We start from the raw sequence: 21,241 nt of genomic DNA on the forward strand, positions 1-21,241 counted from the left end.
GCAATGCAGTTGAACTTTACTGCTATCAGAAAGTTTCCAAAAATACACGCCAATCATCTTTCTTTTTACCTTTTTATTTTATTTAGGAACATTGTTGACATTGGCTTTGAGTGGATTTTGAGAAAAAGACTAAAGGACTGAATCCCACGGTTGAGGATTTCATTGGTTCCTGGGGATCATAATAATTGACTATGCTCTGTTGTTGAGATGCTGAACGGTACTTGATTAATTACCGGCAAAGTACTGTTTCTCTTTTGTGACCTACAACTTCCAGATTTAATGGACACTCCATTAGTCCTTTTTAAAATGGATTGTTTTGTCAGAAGCTTTTCAACCAAACAGCCTGAACTGCTAAATAATGACCTTTTCACAACACCTATTTCTCCGGCTTTCCTGCTTCACACTTTGACCAGCAGACAGACTTTGATCATTTACAAGGTTTAAAGGGATATCAACCTAACGTGTATGTTCATACAGCCACTGCTGAAATGTACATTTTTAGACTTGGGTGCTTTGGACTTGGCCTTGAAGCATTTTACTCACTAGACTAACGGTGTACTCGCATCTGTTTTTGAATTGCAAGAACAGGACTATAACCTACAGATATAGTACTCATTGATTAATAGTTAACGGTGTTTTAAATCTTTGGGAAATATGTCTACACGTAAGGATGATGGACTTAATCTGCAGTAATATCTTTTATATTACAAAGAAGACCAAGAGAACTGTAGCAATTATGCAGATAATATGTTGTGTTTGGATCAAAACTAATATGTTGTTCAGTAAAGGAACTAAGTGTATTCAGGCCATATGTAGTTTTGATTAATATCTGATCTGGCACATTCTGTACATGCAGGATTGTTGTAAAGAGAGTCCAAGTAAATAAAATGTATCTAAATGTGTCTTTGTTATGCCAGACCTAAACTTCATAGCAACTCATTATAAAACCATTTACGATATTTTCAACTTGGGTTTATTGTTAAAATGAACCTTTGTTTCATCACAATTGTCCATGTGCCTGTCAGCCGTTACATATCTGGGTATGACTCCAGGTCTGTCAGTTCCCTTTTCTCCGTGGCCATCTCAACATGTGCGATTGACCAAGAGAGTGTGTCCTCTGGTCCCCTGTGGTTTGCATTAAGTGTCCCATCTGTCCGTTAGTCAGCTGAAGCAACGTTTTTGATTTACCTTCATGTGCAGACTTTGCCTTGCATGCGCCCTGTGAATTAATAGCTCTGAAATACATTTTGTATTTCCCGTCGGGGCTCGGATGCAGTCAATTTCCACCGTGAATGTTTATGCTTACTTGCATGTGGAATTTGAAGGTGATTCAATGAAACCTTGTCAGCAAAGTCTCGACATGTGGGCTTCAACTGTGCAGTAAGAAGCAGCTGAAGTCTGATCTGATATCAACTCGCGAACATGGCCTCAGATCCGCATCTTCAACCTTCTTGCTGCACAAACTGAGCTCATATTATTCTACAAGGTCCTAAAATGGTTGCATTCTGACTCGAGATGCAAGTGAATGCAAATTAATTACAGCGGCATCCTGAGTAGCATCCTTTTTTTTATTTTTTATGCTCTTTCCTTCCCTTTCCTCCTTCCCCGACCCCACTCTGTCCTAACCTATGCCTATCTGTGTCCATGTGTGCTGCGTCCAGGTATCAAGAGGAGTACAGTATGGACTCAACCAATGCCCAGTAAGTCCCTGGCAGCATCATGCTTGCATGGCATGGATTTTATCTACAATGATAACTGTACACTGGACTGTTTTGCGAGCACAAAAGCACATGCGTAGTATTGCTCGCTTCGGATTTTGCATAAACTGTACGTGGGCATTATACCTTGGAGGTAATCTCACCGTGACATGTCTGTAAAGTGGGCAATGATTGGTGTGGTGACGTGTGCAGAATGCTGAGAATAACCCATTCATGTGTTGCTACCTTTTCAACAATTGCTGTGGCAAAGATTCAAAAGAAACATTTGGAAACATTTTTGTATGCATTCGATCACGATGCAGTAAATGTTGAAAAGGCAGCTTGTGTGTTTTCATCAACATATTCCGGGTGTATTATCTGTCCCTTGACTGAATGTGCACACCAGTCTTCACTCTGTCACTGGTAGATCTTGGCTTGAAGATGAGTCTCTGACACACTGTGGTTACATCGGTGAAACAGGCACTAAAATCACAAAAATGTAAATTGTTCGCGCTGTACTAATGCTGTGTACTGCTTCTTCATCACTGAACATACAAAGGTTTATTCTTAAGTATCAGGACGGGAATATCCAGAGACATTAGAAGCTTCAAAGCCGACAACACAAGCTGTCATACTTTCCTCAGACATGTAAAATCTTGTGTATTTATAACTTAGAAAATCATGAATGGCAGAATTGGGTCCTGTATTCTGCATAAGAATAACATTTTAAGCCTTAAAATGTGCAAGTGCAAAAGATTTGGTTGTTGGGTAGGAAAAACATGGCTTCTCCTTTTTCTTCAAAGGACATGTTTTTTAATTGTTTATTTGGGTTAATGTATTTTATTGCTCTTTGCTGTGAACGAAGCCACAAAATTCCCATTGAGTGTTGAGCCAATGTTACGGCTGGCTGTGGTAGGCTGAGACAATAAGGCAAACTCCCCTCTTGAATATGTAAATCCCTTGTTCAGATTCCCAGATCGTATCCGTTTTTTTTTTGTTTTTTTTAGCATATCTAGATTTTATCCTGATTTAAAAAAAATAAATTAAGTGCAATTTTCACAAATTATTATTTCAGTCAGATGTGTCTCAGCCTGGAACTTCTCTGACTGCTCAAATTACATGTTTAAGCTGTGTAGGTGCTGAGCATACCATGCTGCTACTAGCAAGCCGCTGTGGAGGACAACAGAGGAGAAAAACTGTCCGTGGACAGGCGCCGAGATAAATTCTCTGGCACTTTCAATTTGCTTCCTGCTACTTCCCTCATGAGTGTTTAAGCTTTCTCTGTTGCAGAGGTGAGAAACAAATATAATATGCTTGCAGTATGAATGTAGATTTTTATTTTTTATTTTTTTAGACAATACATGCTGGCAGTTTAGCATGTTAATAGCCGACCTGCTGCAGAGCATTCATCACTTGGCTGTGGTGGGATGTCTCCTGAGTGTGGTGTTTTCTGGGCCTGTTCTGCTGTGGGAAAGTGGATTGGGATCCTTGGGGATGTGCTAAGTGGATAGATATAATCATGTGCTGACATGTTAGGGTTCAATTCATCACCGTTATCCTCTTTTGTGCTGATCCTTTCTGTAGAAATTCAGGCTGATGGAGCATATTGCATTTTGTTTTATCTTGTTAACAAGGAAGAAGGTTTATACACATAGATAATAAAGACATATTCAGCTGTTTCTGTTTTGTTTCTATGACAAATTACATGAACACAAATGACATTGAGGTTCTTCTTGTGGTTGCAGTTGAGTTGAAACTATACTAAAACATCACAGGAAATGACTCCAGCGTATCAAAGAGCATTCTTCAATGTTGCACATTCAGAAAACCGCAATGTTTGGTTTCAAAGCAGCAGAATCAAAGAGCTACACAAGTGTCATACGTTTTAAGCAACAGCACGTTATGAAACCTCAAATTGCATCGAGGTCAAGGGTGCTCAAGGTGCCTTCTTAGTGGGTGCTCGACCCAACACCGCTGTTTCCTCTCAATATATAGAAGCGCTTGATCCCGAGACGTGTACACTAAGTCGGTAGCAGGTTGTAACAAACTGGTGATTTACAACAACAGCGAAAGTAACTAAAGGTGGATGTTCTTCTGTCACACAATGTGAGAGAAACATTGCCTTCATTTCCGAAAGCTTTCCTCGACACTGCTTGACATTGTTTTTGATGCTGTTTCCTACCATCGTCTTTTCAAATGGCATGCTGTCATTTCTGACTTTGTAGTGTGTACAGAGGCTGGTGTGATGAGCCTATGTCTGTGTTTTCTGAAGGTGGCAGTGTCTGACGAGAGAAGACACATTTTCTTGAAAGTCCTTGGGAAAGTAAAGCCAGTCAAGCAGTTGTAGAACACACAACGAAGTGTGCTCTCTAATGAAGGAGAATGACAAAACATCTGCATTAATCCACTGTATTAGCTTTTTACTACTATTCCCATTTTTACTGAATTCATACATCCACACTTTTATTTTGTTGCCATTTTCACCTTTTTTAAAGGCTGATGAAAGTTGGTTCTGCGTTAAGCCTCATTTGCACACAGTTCTGTTTGTGTCCGTGATTCTGAATGTGGATTACGCCCCCTAGTGCTGAGCGCAGCATTGCATCTCTTTAAGGACGGATAGATATTCCAGTGCTTTCTCAGGGACTGAGTGCTATTGAACGCTTCCCTTCAGGGAACGGGAGAATTCTTTTGTTATAACACAAACCGTGTAGTCGTCCATAAAGTGAGCAGCACTCATTATATCTTCACACTTGTGTCAGAACCCTTTCATAGTCCTTGAAAGACAAGTGACAACTGCTTTGAATCAGCATCTCTTGACATGCTGATTTCATGGTAAAAATATAATAAATTGTGCTGCTCTGCACTTACACTTGCAAAAAGCTTTGGGGAAAAAACTCTAAAGGGATTTCTGCGTCCTTGAACATATGTACACACACAGAACAGCGATAACCCGCTCCACAACTCCAATGCACACATAGAGCTGCTTATGCTTACAAAATGCCTTGGAGCAGCAGTCCCCAACCTCTTTTCCACCACTGACCGGTTTCGTGTCAGGCAATATTTTCACGGACCGGCCTTCACGGTTTGGGCGATAAATATGACATCATAAAATGATAGGACTGGCATGAAGACAATAATAAAGTGCTCTAAAATACAACTCACAATTACGCCGAATTAGTGGGAGTCCTGAGCTCGTCTCTCTGTAAGGAGCCGGGTCAGGGTGATGGGAGAGACCCGACGTGTTTTTTTTTATATCCGGTCTACTGTGTAATTTAAACCCGCCTCATAAAGACAGGATGTTGGAAATGGAGGCAGGGTTTTCTGAGCTTTTTTGGCGATCTCAGGATATTCTGCCTTGATTTTAGAGCACAACTAACTAACCGGCAGAGTTGGAAAAGACTTAAGTTTAATTTTTGGGGTAACGTATTACGTAACCTCTTGGGCTCAGACGCACAGACTGTTGTATCCGGTCATTTTTCAAATTAAAACATCTTCCGAACATTTTTTTCATTCATTCATTCTGTGCGGTCCGGTACTAAGAGACTCACGGACCGGTACCGGGCCGCGGCCTGGTGGTTGGGGGCCGCTGCCTTGGAGGACCAGAAATGACCTGTGCCCGCTCTTTCATGTCTGATTACAACAGAAACTCTTACATATCCCCGTTGAAAGTCGTGCTTTCAGTATCCATTTGACATACTTTACATTTTTGTAAAGCTCGTGTCTGGTCCATGAGAAGTTTTAGATGAAGCTTAATGGGACAGAAGTGGAGGATAAGAAAGATGTCCACAGCGTTTAAATATTCATATTCAAGTGTAATTTTTCTATTCTTTGCAGGTTTTATACCCAGCACATGTGTGAGGGTGGTGTATGGGAAGGTTTCTATTTTCGACAAGCAGAAGGGAGGGAACAAGATGGCGTGGTAATGGTCCATGTTCTTCTGATTCTGTGCCCAAAGGTCTGGATCTTATTGTTAACCATGATATAGTGTGCCGGGCTCAACAATAAGGCTTGCAAGCTTTGTTACCAGAGCTGATGATGGAAGCAGCTAAGGAGTGAGATATCTTATATATTGTATTGTTGTTTGGCCAAAGTGCAGCACTCTGGTTAACTTCAGTAATTTTGAAATAAACTTGACTTGAAACTTGAGCCGTCTCGCCTCCTTCTCATCTCTGTTGCGACTTGCACACGCACAATATCCATTTGGGCATTTGCAAGAAAATGGTGGTGGAAAAAGATGAAGATTGTGAGCTGAGGTGCAGCAAGTATTTCAGTTATCCTGTAAACAGGAGTTTAAATGGCGACGTTGGACGTCGGCGAAGGAAAGTTTAACTTTTTATTTTGCACAGTTTGCCCCAAGTTTAAGAGCAAGGTGGATAAGACATGGCGGTTTCTTTTAGTCTTTGCTGTTAACCACAAATCTGAAAAAAACCAAACAATTTGTGTCAGGGCAAGATCGCAGGATAAGAACAACACACACGTTGAACCCGAGTGTGTAGTTTAACTCCAATTGGTCAGAATTAACAGGGAAAGTATTTGCCACATCTGTTGCTTTGCCAAAACTTGTGGTAGTATAGTTTTTTAGGTGAAGTACTTTATGCTGATTGTACACTATGCCCTCGACCCAACCGGACATTACGAGACTGTGTACAGGATTATATTGCTGCTTTGAATCGAGAGCATACAGAAGCTTGTTTTGGTTTAATTCGAAGGTCATCTTCAGACAAATCATGTTTTTCTTACTAAACCTACCCAAGTGGAGAATGTTTTACCTTCCGAACAAAAGATTCACTGGATGGGAATATATTTTTGCTGGACACAGGGTTGTTTCAAGATAGACCTTTTGTTGCTCAGAGTTCCCTTGATCCTTTTAGCCTCAGGTGATAACCATCAACAGTTTGATGTTTTATTTACAGAGTCTATAATGCAGTTATACTCTCTGTTTCAGGCGAGGGTGCATCAAATTGTAATCCTATCACTTCCAACAGTCATGAAGCACTCTGTGTATTTACTTAAACACTGAAGGCTTGATCACAAGTTGTTCCCTCCAGCTCCCTCTTCCTCTCTTTCTTTTGCTCCTCATTGCCTTCATTATGATCACACACCTTGTATACTAGTTCTGTTATATGTACAAAAGGCTTCACAAACCATGTAGACCTGTTAATTGTAGACCTGTTAATTGAGGACAAAAGGTCTTTCCCATCTATTGTGAATATGTGCAAAGTTTCCTGGCCATCCACCTTTTATCTTCTATTGAGGGAAGTAGGAGTGTCTCTTCTTAAGGCTAAGACCTGTCTGTCTCGGATATTCAAATAGCTCTTGTTTGTATTTGTGATGTCGAGCTAATGTCCATGGATTGGTGGTGATGGTTTGTAAACAACAGAGATGCCAAAGAAAAGAGCCTAAGTACTTAAAGGTTATTGCTGTTGTCCTGCAGTGAGTGGCAGTCACCAAGCTGGAAGAAGAGCCATTTGAGTCAGAGCTCCTTAGAAAAATACATTTATTTTCATTTGTGTTTTAGGGGTTGACAATTGCTTTAACATAACAAGTAACCTTTTGCTTACGTGGTCAAAAAACAAAACCGCTAACACTGTGGTCTGTAAGTGTTTGACAGGGTCACATTTTCTTTATTATGAAATTATAGTGAGGAATACGGATGTTGACGGCGTTCATATTGGGTCAAGTGTAGGCATTGTAGAAAGGATATTTTTTTCTTCACTAATCTGTTGTATATTTCATTACTTTGAAGCAAGTTTGAGTTTTAAAACCCAAAATGAATGACATTAAATAATTATATTTCCTTTGTCCTGTTTGGCAATGCAAATCATAGCAGGGCAATACAATTCCAAATGTCCATTCATATAGCCAAAAATATCACAATGATTTTAAATTGGCTATTGTTGCTATTGTATAACACAACAATAAACTGCAGAACGACTTAAATTTTTTAACCCACCTCATCGACCGCCTTGCTGGGGCGAGATGTTTTTCATATCGAATCATTTCAACACTTGTTATTTTTCCCCATTCCTCGGCTTCTGCAGGTCCCTGGATGAATGAATGAATTTGGCTGCTGGCTCTGGAAAGGATTTTACACTTTCCTCTATGGATCTTAGAAAGCAGGACTTCAATAAAGCACATACGGGTCAGGATGTGTTGCCGCATACGGTGGTTTTGGAGCCTTTATCATGCACTCATTCATGCGCAGGTGGAAGTCGCAGGACACAGTTATCTGAAGTCGGGAGCGTTCGCTGACTCGGACGCAGTGCACTCGCACGAGCCTACTGCACGAAAGAAAAGAAGCAAGTTAATAAGAATACAGAAATATTCTGGCACGGGAGCCTTAAACAACCAGCAAAAGCAAAGCTATGGAGCAAGAAACAGCTCTGCTGCAAGAATGCCTAAACATGTTATAATATCCTCTCCATGCGGTTTTGCCAGTATGGATAGAAGAAACACCCTCAAACTGAGATAAAGTCATTACCCTTAAATCATAATCATGGTTTCATAAAAAAAAGATGTCATCAAATAATACAGAGCCAACACAACCGATAACGTGTCTCCGCCCCAATGTTTACAGACTGTAATACAGGTCAGGTGTCTGTAGTCCAGCTGGGTAAACATGAAGCCTGTATGGTTGTTGTCTGTGTGCGTTCTGACGGCTGTGTCAACGGAGACGACAATCTTTCTTGATCTCCAGATTTTCATATGTGCCTATAGACAAGTAAACGTGCATGTACGTGTGCGCAGCAGCGGGTAATTCCTTGTACTGGAACCGCTCAACACGCAGACGCAGCCCGCCGTGAACATGTCCTGCCTGGGAAGCTGTCTCCATGGAGATAGAGCCGGAAAAAGGGAGAGAGAGGGCAACAGCTGGATGATGGCGCACATCTCCTATTCTTTCTTCCACCTACACTCTTAATCCGCACATACATACCTATCTTGGGATTTGGCTGCTGTAATTGCCCGCCTACGCTCCTCGCTTGTCTTTTTGCTCCCTGCACTCATCTCGTCAGGCGCTGAAGGATCCCTCTTGTAACCACGAGGCCGTGGTTAATTCCTCCTGCATGCTCATTAGCGACAACACGCTCTCGACATTACATAAACTGTTAATAGACCTGTCTCACTACCTGTATTCAACGAACCCATCTACAGTAGATACTTAAGAGGCCGTTTGGTCAAGCTCCCACGCCTTTTCAAAGTCCATTATGTCGCCCTAAAGATTTGTCATGAGAGAGAAAACAGTTAATTTTAGGGCGAGGAGTTTTTAAGGTTGGAGGTGATTGTCATTTATAAATGGACTCCTTTGTGGTAATGCTCAGTGTAAAGCAGGCAGTGAGACAGACGGTCGTAAAAAAACCATTTCAGATTACGTGGTTGGGTTTTAATTGTGCTCATGAAATATTAAGTGCAAATAGAAAGTATTATCACCCTCTTTGGTCCCTGGTACACGCACAAATTGATCAATTTGAATGATGGAAGGCCTCGGAGTAATTAACAAAACCGTGACTTTGCATGTGTTATATCTTTACATAATGCCTATAAGTCCTGGCTGGTGGGTGCACCATAAGGGGAATGTCGGTGTTTGGAGAATAAGAAAAAATGGGCCATTTATTTATGTAATAATCTGCATTATTTAACAAGCAGCAGTGCTGCAGATTAAGTTTCAAGCTTATGCATTTGTGGTTGATTTTTTTTATTGCACTGGGAAGGGGAGTTTTTAAAGACTGACGGTAAATGGATGGTAATATAATTAATGTATCAGATGGAAGTCTTGCCCAGCCTTTTCCTGCACTGGTTTTTCACACAAAGCACTCGCTATTATGGCAATGGCACAATTTACATTACCAATGTTTTTTTCTTTTTTTGTTTTGTTTACGATAGCAGGATGCAAACAAAGTCTGGGTATTAAACCTCAATACCTTTTGTGTATTTACCGAAATGTATCCATTATGTATGTATGTATGTTCTAAAATGTGTTTTTTATTCCGCAAACCAAGTATTTCATTTTGGTATCTGTACCAAAACCGAGTATTGTCCTGGTCTGTAGCCAAAGTAATATCACTGCAATTCCACTGCTTTTTCTCCCGCCTGATTAGACACTACCAAGGTAAGATTAACAGTGTTTGGTCATTTCTCTGTGTGTGTCTATATATGTTGCAACTGTGCTGCGTGCATGCTGACCTGTGTACATTTACACATGTGACTGCTTCCCCACAGGGTGCAGGTGGAGTTCTATGTGAATGAAAACACCTTCAAGGAGAGGCTGAAGCTTTTTTTCATCAAAAACCAAAGGTCAAGTAAGTATAGCCGACGGGGAGCATCACACGATAATGCAAAAGAGGCTTGCTGCCGCTTGATTTTCTCAGAGCTAAGTGGACAAATACAAATATAGTGTGGGACATTGCAGCCAGTGACGACGCATATCATATTTCTGTTTCAGTCGGGCTATTGGCTGCCTCATCGTAAGATATTGTCCTTGCTGTGTGCACTCCTACTGTACAGAGAGCACGGCTCATTTGTTGATAAATGAGGCAGCGCTGCAGTGTTTTTCTCAATCAAAGATAAAAGCGGCGATGCCACAAAAATCACTGACGGAGTCACTGGTGCAGCACAGCAGTTTGGTGCATCGTGTCTGGAAGCTGCTCTTTTGCATCTTGTTGTGACAATGTTTGATTTCAGAACTCTGTGTCCCTGGTTGAACACGGTGTTGACGTGTCCTCGGTAATGACATCTGCCGTCTTTCCCTCAACTTGTCGCTCTCAATGAGCCACCGCGGTCTTTGACTTTAGCAGACTCTAAAGTAAATGTCAGACCAGGCTGCAGGGGTCTGTTGCTCTATGCCGTCACTGTTTGTTTGTTTGTTTGCTTTGTTTGTCTCAAATCCTTTTAACATCGACACCTGCTTCATCTGAAGAGGTCGGTGTCACAAGATATTAGGGAAGCTGCCAAGGCTGATTGGAATTGGGTAATACAACTAGCGCCACCATCTGCCCAGCAGGCTGTCTACTGCCACATTGTTGTTCTGCATATTTGGTGGTGGTGTGTGCCTACTAGTGATCGCCTGCACTTATTCAAACATTAGAATCCTGCTTTCCCTTTTTCTGTGCCATCCCATCAGTAATTTATCTTGATATCATTGATCTTCCTTTTTCTCCATGTTTGATGTCCATTAAAGTCCTGGGATTATTTTGTTGCTTTATTCTTGGGAGGATTTGAAAGCCGTGCTTCAGAGAAAATCCGTTGTGACAAGGTGCCAGAGCGGCATAAAACTGCATTAGTCACGCTTCAGGTCTTCAACACATCTGGCCTCTTTTTAAACCTTTTACTAATGGCAGTTTATGCAGCGAAACAACTGTTCAAGCGGTGTCAACTTTCTACTGAGGAGAGATCCGGCTGCACCTGTCGTCAGCAGTCGACTCACAATGACACAGGTGGTCACAACACTGGCTGAACTTTAGACGATGGACAATTGTGGGAAAAGTGTGACGAGCTTTAAAGCAACGCAACCAAAATATCAAAGGCCTAAACAAATTCTTTTTAGGCGATCGTCATGTCCGTTTGTCTGTGTTGGTCCACAGGCCTGAGAATCCGCCTGTTCAACTTCTCGCTGAAGATTCTCACCTGTGTCCTCTACATGCTGAGGGTCACCCTGGATAACCCCAAGGAGGACAACGTAAACCCGTGGTGAGAGTCACTCTCTGCAGTTGCAGCCCCACTCATAACTGTCTTCTTTTCAGCTTTAATGACATCTGTTGTTATCCTCTGGTATTATATTTGAAATTAACTCCATCACTTTCGTATGCCAGAGGATTCTTTCAAGAATATTTTCCCCATGCCATGTGCATAGAGCAACAAATGGGAAAGAAATAATAAGACCAGAGAACATTTATTTATATTCAAATGTCGCTTTCATCACTTGGAATATGGCTACGGGTTTCTAATTGAGAATTACTCTCAAATCTAAAAACCACATAACATGTGGTTTTTGATGCCATCCTAATGTTTTCTTATTTATTTTGAAGGGATGAAGAGATTTTATTTTTGTGTGTTGCTCCGTCTGTGCAGTCATGTGGAAGTAGTGGATTGTTTGTATTGTTCTCACTGCCAGTAGCTTTTGGAGACATGTGGGTTTGTTCTTTATGGCAACATACCAACTAAACAAAATGTTTCCCAGTGGGCATGTTTACACAGACACACGTTCACACTCGTATTTCCCCTGTTGCCGTTTTTCTCCGCAGTGTAATATATCGCAGCCACAGCAGCAACAACTACCACAACAATACAGCAGACTCGGCAGGAATTGACTGGTATGTTTCCGTCTTAATGGCATTTAATTATAAACTGAAGTTCAGTGTTGATGTTGCAATTACATGGAGGTCCGCCAAAGAAAACCTTCTTATGTTTTTCGACAGGTCGTTGATTTTCTGCGTTAGCAGACGGGAACCTGTGTGGGCGATACAGGTGAGACTAATAACCGTCGAATAAAACACACATGAACCAAATTCCACTGCTTGAACTACGTGTTAAAGCAACCCAGACCCTCCAACAGCCATGTTTAAGATACAAGCATTGCAGAAGAGGCGAGATGTCCGTTGCTGGGTTAACTGGTCTCCCTCTCCTCTCTGCTCCAGGTGACAGTGGCCTTAATCAGTTTCTTGGAGACCGTGCTGATCACATATCTCAGCTACAAGGTAAGGAACCGGTGCACCGTTTCTCTTCTCTTTAAGCCGAGTTGACGTCAAACAACCGTCTGATCAAAGTGTCGCACACCTTGTTTGTTCTCCCTCGTGAGCCGACAGCTTTCAGTTGCTAGTCCAAGTGCCGATGCCAAGCAGTGCACCTATCGGAGAGACACGGGGCTCGAAGACTTTAGCTACCAATTTTAGACTCAAACGTCACGCACAGTTACAAGTTACATAAACCAGTTCACAGGGCTGGAAGTGCTGTTTTCCTTTTATCTATGAGAGTCCTCTAAAGGTGCACTTTGTGCCCCTCAAAAGGTTTCCACGTGCATTTAAAAGTGGGAACTGTGCAAGTAGTGAGTAAAGGTATCAGCATTATGTATCCTCTTGGAATACCTCAAGTTGCCGTGAATATATACAAATACAAAGGGTCAGTCTTTGTAAGATTCCTCCACTGCGAAAGCTCCGGGATAAGCAGAGGGAGATGGACAGTTTATAAAGAGGTTGACAACATATTAAAAAGCCCCTGCGATTTAATGCAGTCCAGTACAACTGTAGAAATACAACTGGAAAGATGCGCTTTGCTTGAACATTTAGCTTTGCTTCTCTGAGACTGTTAGTGTCTCTCGGACATGTTGTTCTGTACGTTTCAGCTTTTCCCCCTGTGGTGACCCGCTGAGTCATGTCTGTTTTAAAAATATATATATTTTCAGTTTCTTGTATTCTTTTCATGTCTTGCCATGTCTCTTTTCCCCCCCTTTCTCAGATGACTGTTTAGGGACATATTTTATGTGTATTTAAGAAAGAGAAAATCCTGTTTTGTTCAGCGACTGATAAAACCACACTTGTATTTTCTCCACTAAGCTTTTTAAAAGCGTCATAGGCCACAACTGAACTGCACCCCGTAAACTCTGTTGCACTCTCAATATGGGATTAGTATTTAGTCCCACGCGCTTATCGTTTGACTGACTGTGCTTAGCTGCCACCATACTTTCACGGTATGTATGTACACTGCCTTGCCAAAAAAAAGGTCACACGCATTAATATTTGGTTGGACCGCCTTTCACTTTGATTACGGCTCGATAAGCTTCTGCAATGTCACAAGATTTATGTCCGTCCAGTGTCCAGTGCATTAATTTCTCACCAAGATCTTGTTTTGATGATGGTAGAGCCTGACTGCTGCGTAAAGCCTTCTCCAGCACATCCCAGAGATTCTCAATGGGGTTCAGGTCTAAACTCCATGTGTGAAAATGATGTCTCATGCTTCCCGAACCACTCTTTCACAATTTGAACCCGATGAATCCTAGCCTTGTCATCTTGGAATATGCTCGGGCCATCAGGGAAGAAAAAAACCCATTGATGGAGAATAACCTGGTCATTGCTGAACCTAAACCTGAGCAACTGCAGCAACCCCAGATCACAGCACTGCCCCCACAGGCTTGTACAGTAGGCAGTAGTAATTTTTTTTGGCCAGGCAGTGTACTTTATTATCTGGCCTACAGCTTGCACAGTGCCCACAAAGTATTTTCAGACCCCCTCCTCCCCACCCCTCACGATGTTGTTTGTCAATAGCTTGGCCTTTCTTCATTGTAGCCCTTATTGAATACACGATTCGGCATGTAAAAGTTGTGGGGCACTAATAAGCTTGATTTGCATAACCTATGGAAGAAATCAACATACAAGTGGTTTACACAGTCAACTCTTCAAAAAGACATAAGATCTAGAGGAAAGCCTTTGTGGTCAAGAGAGATTGAATTACAAAGGTTATGATAATATTTCTGTGTCTGCGTATACACACACTGCACAAGTATCATTAATGTGCTCCACAAACAGGCACTTGTATTGAATGCCTCAAGAACAAAACCAGGTCAATGAGTGTTGTTTCCCGACACAGCATTAAGTACCAACCTCTCCGTTCCAGCTTTGATCAGCTCACATTATATTTTATTATAAGAGTAACAGGGACGTACAACTCACAACATACAAAACCATTGTCCTCTTGCCTGAAATAGAGTATTGCTATCGGAGAGACACGGCGCTCGAAGACTTTCGCTACCAATTTTAGACTCGGACGTCACGCACAGTTACAAGTTACATAAACCAGTTCACAGGGCTGGAAGTGCTGTTTTCCTTTCATCTATGAGAGTCCTCTAAAGGTGCACTTTGTGCCCCTCAAAAGGTTTCCACATGCATTTAAGAGTGGGAACCGTGCAAGTAGTAAGTAAAGGTATTAGCATTATGTATCCTCTTGGAATACCTCAAGTTTCTGCTGATGGTCATTATCACTGGAGTTACACTTCTTTCTAAAATAATCTGTGCCTGCACTGGTGTATTGAATCTTTTCTCATTTTCCATCAACTTGCTTTCCAGGGGAACATTTGGGAGCAGATCTTCCAGATATCCTTCATATTGGAGATGATCAATTCAGTTCCATTCATAATTACAGTGAGTAATTAGTTTAATCACCTGAGCAGTCAATATGTTTCATTAACAAATGCATTAACACTCAAGGTCATTTTGGCTCTGAGCGATACAATAATCTATGCTTAAAGCCCAATTACTATGTCTACTTCATCCAAGGGCATATTTAATTTATTTTCTTCCCTCTACAATAACCATCCTTTCGTGTCTCAGGAATGTTTACGGGTAAATATAACACTGATGGTTTTCACCCTTTCTCTCTTCCGTATTTTTTTCCCTCTCCTCCCTGAAGATCTTCTGGTCTCCATTGAGGAACATCTTTGTCCCGGTGTTTCTAAACTGCTGGCTTGCCAAAGGTGCCCTGGAGAACATGATTGTAAGTATTTTCCATAGTTATAAAACTGACCGCCTGTTGACGCTTTGGGACGGCGCAGGGGCTCGCGGCAGCACCCGCTGCCCGTTGATGACACAAGCTGCAGAACAATTCTCGCTGTCACGTCAGTCTTAAAGCGTCAAGTTGGCAACACTGCCTGTCGCTGAGGCTGCGTGGGCACACACGCGCACATACGTAAATTGCCTTCAAAGTTAAAGCAGTGCCATTGTATTGCATTCATGGCGTGCTTTTTTGATTGACCTCATGTGGGCCGGACTAAAAAGCCCAGGTCTGAATTACGCCGTCTGGTAGATATTTAAAGTGCAGCAGCTGTGTGCGGCATGTTAAGTCCCTCCCTAAAGCTAAAAACAACAACATGCAGTTAACGCATGATCAAATCATTGTCAGCGTTAAGGGCTTGCTGCATTAATATTGACTCACATCCATATTACAGCATTTTACTTAGGATATGTGTCTCGTATGGATGGTTTCATAGGCAGCTACTTATGACTCACACTCGTTCAGTTGATTATTATGATGCGACCAACAGTTGTTGCTGGGGATTAATGATGCAACTGCAGAGCGTGCAAATACTTAATATATTGTAGGCCTAAACGGAACAAGAAAATGCTAAATATAGTGTGTAGGGGGCCACAGTGCATTATAAACACAGGCAGCACCAACAGCTAATGCAGGCAGAACAAAATACTGCAATGCAGCATACAAACATATAAGGGGTAGAAAAACTGTCTGGTACACAGAGTGTCAATATTGTCCAGGATTTATGATACAGTAGGTGCTGCAACATGGAATTCAAACCAATTAGATGGTGTACAACTGGCGTAGTGTGTTCTCTCGCTGTGATTCAGATGAGACCATGACAGAGTAGGAGCCTCATGCCAAGGCGCTAGTTGGGCAGATGGTAGAATCCCAGGCCAAGCGGACCAGCACATGGAGTGAAAACAGGGACAGTTTGGAGAGGCGAGGAAGAGAGGCGGTGGCAGGCAGAACATGCTAACAAGGTGCAACTGGAAATGAGTCTTGAGCTGCTACATCTCAATACGGAGTAGGAGGAAATGCGATGTAGGACAGTGTGTAACGAATGTCTGGCAGATTTCTTTTGTTTGTTAATGATTCGTATCCATCATGACCGTCAACAGGGCAAAGTTAATCAGTATGAAGACAGTAACAGACTAACACATGTTAAAGACGTCAATGTATCTCAATTAGCAGTCATTGGTATGGATATGATTATAAAAACCCAGCTGTCTAGTAATCTCTTTTTCCCCATGTGCAGAATGACTTCCATCGCGCCATCCAGAGGACCCACTCTGCCATGTTCAACCAGGTGTTCATCCTCATCTGCACCTTACTGTGTCTGGTTTTCACTGGGTGAGTGAACCTCGACATGGGTTTCCTGTTTATGGTCTCTCGCTGCAAAATCTGTGTCAACTGTGCACCGCACGGCCCAGAAAACAAAAAGTTCTAGCACAGTTTCACTGTCGTGCGTGTTGTAGACGAGGTGGATTGTTTGGAAGAAGCTATACGTTGTAATAGCGGAGATTGAACATGTAGTTCAAGTTTTATCTGACGAAATGAAGTTGGCTATGAAATATAAGGCCAGTTAGCCACGTTATCTGGCAAACGCTAGTGGTAAATATATAACTTTCTAAAATGGAAATACATGTAAATGCAAAACTTTTGTGACAAAAAAATAGTGATAAAAATAACGGCAAGAAAACACCACAGGAAAAGATGATTCTCAGTTTGTTTTGTCTTATTCATTTCTGCTTTTATCAAACCAATGTGGTTTTATCAAAGCAGTCACTTATATCTTTAGCTCTTTAAGGGAATACTTCAGCTATAAAATGATCATTTGTATATCAATTACTCACCCTGGGTTACTCACCCTTTCATTCTTAAAAAAGGAAATGTTTCTCTTTCATTACTTCACGTTGACCGTAGAATCTATTAATGGACAGAAGTCTTCATGAATTGAAATAACAACTATATATATATCAAAACATATGATTTCAACCCCTCGCACAATATTTGCAAATATTCCAAGTCTCATGGATTTTTGCTAAAACACAACAATTTAATGCTTTTTGGACTCACAATGCGATTAGCACGCCTGTTTATGAGGAAGTGTTTTTTTTTTAAATAACGTCTTTTTTAGGTTTTAGATGAGTAACTCATATACAATTTGTGGGAGAAGTATTCCTTCTAGAGGTCTAGTGTGTAGGATTTGGCGGTGAGTAAACGCAAACTTTTCTTGAAGGCGAACTTGTAGGAGAACTATGGTGGCCGATGCTAAAACACAAAAAAGTAAATGTCTCGTTTTAGGCTACGGTAGAAACATGACTGGCAGCTGCGTGAAGATATAAACGGCAACTAAACACAACTATTTATATTTTCAGATGATTATACACTAAAGAAAACAGGCTTGATATTATTATACTCAATTTCTGCCAGAATATCCTCCTCAATGCTACACACTGTACCTTTATGCACCTACTTGGTCGGCACCTCCCTTCTTCACTCCGTACATTCAGAAATTGGCATTCCCCTCTGAGGGTTTCATTAAATCTCTAACTCATCAATTAAACAATTACAAATACATTGGCAGAAGCTGGGAGGTGGAACCGACGGAGAATCAATAGTGTCACTTTAAATAACACACTGGTGAGAAGCCTAAGGTGTATTTACTCTACTGCCCTTTGATCTCATGCAAATAGAGTTTAATATCCAGTCTACTGGGCTGAAACAGCTTCCCCTAGTAAGCTTACATATTTTAATAATCATTACCCCTAGGAGACATGCCTGATGAAGCACCATATACGATAATTCCCCCATCTTTCCGCAGAGCTTGTGGGATCCAGCATCTAGAGCGAGCCGGGGCGCACCTGTCCCTGTTTGATGCCTTCTATTTCTGCATCGTCACCTTCTCCACCGTGGGTTACGGGGACGTCACGCCACAAATCTGGCCCTCCCAGCTGCTTGTGGTCATTCTCATCTGTGTCGCGCTGGTGGTGCTCCCACTGCAGGTAATGAATGCAGGGTGAACTCACCTGGAAGGGTTGCACACTTCAGTAAACCTTGTCTGGTACTCAGTGCCGTCTCCTCATCATCAGCAATTCTTGTCGTGTTCTGCATCTGGTGATGACCTTTGTGGGACTGTTATCAAACATGAAATGACATTTTCTTACAGGATACAAGATACAAACGTAATAAAGTGCTTTCTCTTCTGACATTTTTGGCTGCGGAAGACGTCGGCAAATTGTACAAAAAATTCAGGCCAAGTCATATCGGGTCACGCTTGCTGCATGATAAATCTACCTTTTCGCCGTTCTATTTATTTTCTACGACCACAAACGCTTGTTTGAATGTTCCCCAGACGTCCTGGGGAAGGAATAGAAATGAGTTCATGCTGCCTGGCAAACTACTGCATTAGCAGTTTTCACTTCAGTGCTTTAACCGTCCGGACAGCTAATCAATTGCCATGTATTATTAATGGCTGGTTGCATTTGACATCCCGCCGATGTTGTTGTCAGTTTGAAGAACTAGCGTACCTGTGGATGGAGAGCCAGAAGTTAGGAGGGAACTACAGCCGCCATCGGGCACAGACAGAGAAACATGTGGTCTTGTGTGTCAGCTCGCTGAAGATCGACCTGCTGATGGATTTCCTCAACGAGTTCTACGCTCATCCGAGACTACAGGTAGCAAAACAAAACCGTTGTTTGTGGTCAGTTGCTTTATCCCAGCAACACAGGAATGGTTAAGTGATAAGCAGGATGACAATAACTAAAGATTTCTGTTTCGGTACATAAACTTTATTCCATTTTCTCACATACGATAAAAAAAGCTATCGCATGGTTGAAGTGAATGCATTCGTAAACCTTGTTTTGCAGGACTACTACGTCGTGATCCTGTGTCCAACGGAGATAGACATTCAGGTTCGCCGTATTCTCCAGATCCCACTCTGGTCCCAGAGGGTCATCTACCTTCAAGGATCTGCCCTCAAAGACCAGGACTTGATGAGGGCCAAGTGAGTTCAAGTGTTGCATGCATGCTTTCATTTAGCCGCATATGCTGCGTGCACCAAATAGTGTATTTAATGGCAACTCAATGTGAAGATCCGGCTACGTGAAACCAGACCCCGGCCTTAATGTCTGAAGTGAGTCATTAAACCTGCAGATCATGTGCTATTTTTACAAAGTTTGACTCGAAGTCTCGAACAAAAATCCATGCTTTATTCATTTTAAGTTCTGGAGAAGAATCTTGAAATTACTTCAAATGTTAATGTAAAGTTTAAGGTCTCCACTGGCAAATCGGAGTCCAGTAAGTGCTCACATGGAGGAGCAGGTACTTACGCGTTCACTTGGCTGCACTCTGCTTGCACATCAGTGTAACGGGATTTCACTCTACATTGATCATCTGCTCACATCAAAGGCCACAAAGGATAGGCAGCAATAGAGACTGGTGGATCACGCAGGAATATGTTTGACATATTATTTTTGTCTCTGTCTGCAAAATATTGCGGCACCAGTGGGCCATTCAGGCTGCTCTTGCTGCTTGCTGGCAAAGGTTTTGCAGCTTGTGATGAGATACCAGTGAAATATATCTGTTAAGTAGCCCGTCTCCTTTTCCAAGAGCCCCTCTTCAGTGTGCAAAGTTACGCAGGTAATTAGATTCAAGGGCAATTTCGCGCACCAATGTGTTAGAGATTTTTTTTTTTGAACACAGGTAAACCTCATAGAGACAGCAGCTCTGTTCGGCTGAAAGATGTCAAACATTTCATGTCTCAGACCATGTGTGTCTCCTGTCACAAATAAACAGTCTCTGCCTCCTGTGTGTGCTTGTGTCGAACATCAGCGGGATTGTTCACCCACTAGAATGGGGCCGTAAAGCTTTTGTCACAGGACATTGGTGCTCACCCCTGCCTGGCTTTTCTACAAAGCATTGATCCCCATAAATAATGTCTTTTACGTTTGGCAGAATGTCCTCCTCGCAGTCATCACAGTTGTGTTTCTTTCTGTCTCCTCTCGCTATCCGTGCTCAGGATGGACGATGCTGAGGCCTGCTTCATCCTCAGCAGCAGGAACGAGGTCGACCGAACTGCTGCTGTGAGTCTCATCAACAGGAATCAAGTCCAGTACAAACAATCTCTCTCTAACAGTGATTTAAATGGAGCGATTTCCCATCACACTCCCCTCCTCGTTGGATATATTCACGACGTTGTGGCCATGCCATCGAGTATTGGGAGCACGTTGAGTCTCTGAGTGAAACTTTATCGTCCATAAAATTTGTATTGCGTCTACAAATGAGTTGCTGCATAAGTGAAATGGAGCCTTTTCTTTGTCCCACAGGATCATCAGACTATTTTGAGAGCTTGGGCTGCAAAAGATTTTGCTCCGAATTGCCCTCTCTACGTCCAAATTCTCAAACCAGAAAATAAATTCCATGTTAAGTTTGCAGGTAAGTGTCGTAAAGACTGCCGACTTATTGATTACTTGATTATTTTACTCAATTCATTTTGAAATTGCTGCCTTTTTTTTGAAGCTTAAACTTCCTTAAGCTCAGAATAAAAAAACAAACTGATGTTTAAAGAAAGGTTTTGATGTCATTTTATTTTTAAGATAGTTTCGAACTTTGGGGCAACATAATTCAAAGTTAAACGGGTTTAGACAAATTATTGTTGTTGGTGCAACCCAGCCTAACAACAATTAGTCTAACATTTTGTATTATTGCAATTTATCCGTTTTGAATCAGATCACGTAGTTTGTGAAGAGGAGTTCAAGTATGCCATGTTGGCGCTAAACTGCGTGTGTCCCGCCACGTCGACCTTAGTCACACTCCTGGTTCACACCTCCAGAGGACAGTGAGTACATGCTATGTAATTATGGCAATTAACATGAGCAGTTTGTGGATTTACAGTGCTTTCCGCTGACCATGTTTCCTTTTTATTGTTGTGGTCCTGCAACTTTCTCAAAGTAATATTCTGTACAAACTTTGCACTTTAAAAGTTATCAAATTCAAGAAAGTGCTCTCACAGTCAAAGAAATCTA

The 21,241-nt window shown here is 41.8% G+C and overlaps 1 protein-coding gene across 17 annotated transcripts in view; it reads left to right on the forward strand.

Annotated features, from left to right (window-relative positions):
• Window positions 1-21,241, forward strand: part of LOC137805005 (potassium channel subfamily T member 1-like) — a 63,626-nt gene that overhangs the window by 23,633 nt on the left and 18,752 nt on the right. For 13 of the 17 annotated variants that reach the window (XM_068604613.1, XM_068604616.1, XM_068604621.1 and 10 more), the window contains 15 exons: window positions 1,662-1,700; window positions 9,915-9,994; window positions 11,276-11,381; window positions 11,936-12,004; window positions 12,110-12,158; window positions 12,329-12,388; window positions 14,750-14,824; window positions 15,093-15,176; window positions 16,471-16,565; window positions 18,040-18,220; window positions 18,728-18,892; window positions 19,085-19,221; window positions 20,236-20,299; window positions 20,543-20,651; window positions 20,946-21,054. In XM_068604613.1, the coding sequence (XP_068460714.1) occupies window positions 1,662-1,700; window positions 9,915-9,994; window positions 11,276-11,381; window positions 11,936-12,004; window positions 12,110-12,158; window positions 12,329-12,388; window positions 14,750-14,824; window positions 15,093-15,176; window positions 16,471-16,565; window positions 18,040-18,220; window positions 18,728-18,892; window positions 19,085-19,221; window positions 20,236-20,299; window positions 20,543-20,651; window positions 20,946-21,054 (1,422 nt within the window). The remainder of the gene's footprint in view (window positions 1-1,661; window positions 1,701-9,914; window positions 9,995-11,275; window positions 11,382-11,935; window positions 12,005-12,109; window positions 12,159-12,328; window positions 12,389-14,749; window positions 14,825-15,092; window positions 15,177-16,470; window positions 16,566-18,039; window positions 18,221-18,727; window positions 18,893-19,084; window positions 19,222-20,235; window positions 20,300-20,542; window positions 20,652-20,945; window positions 21,055-21,241) is intronic. The other 4 variants (XM_068604615.1, XM_068604627.1, XM_068604626.1 and 1 more) reach the window with 1 other exon arrangement.

This window comes from Clinocottus analis, unplaced genomic scaffold (assembly GCF_023055335.1).
Source record: "Clinocottus analis isolate CAN_PGR_092001 unplaced genomic scaffold, fCliAna1.0.p SCAF_7, whole genome shotgun sequence".
Taxonomy (NCBI): domain Eukaryota; kingdom Metazoa; phylum Chordata; class Actinopteri; order Perciformes; family Cottidae; genus Clinocottus; species Clinocottus analis.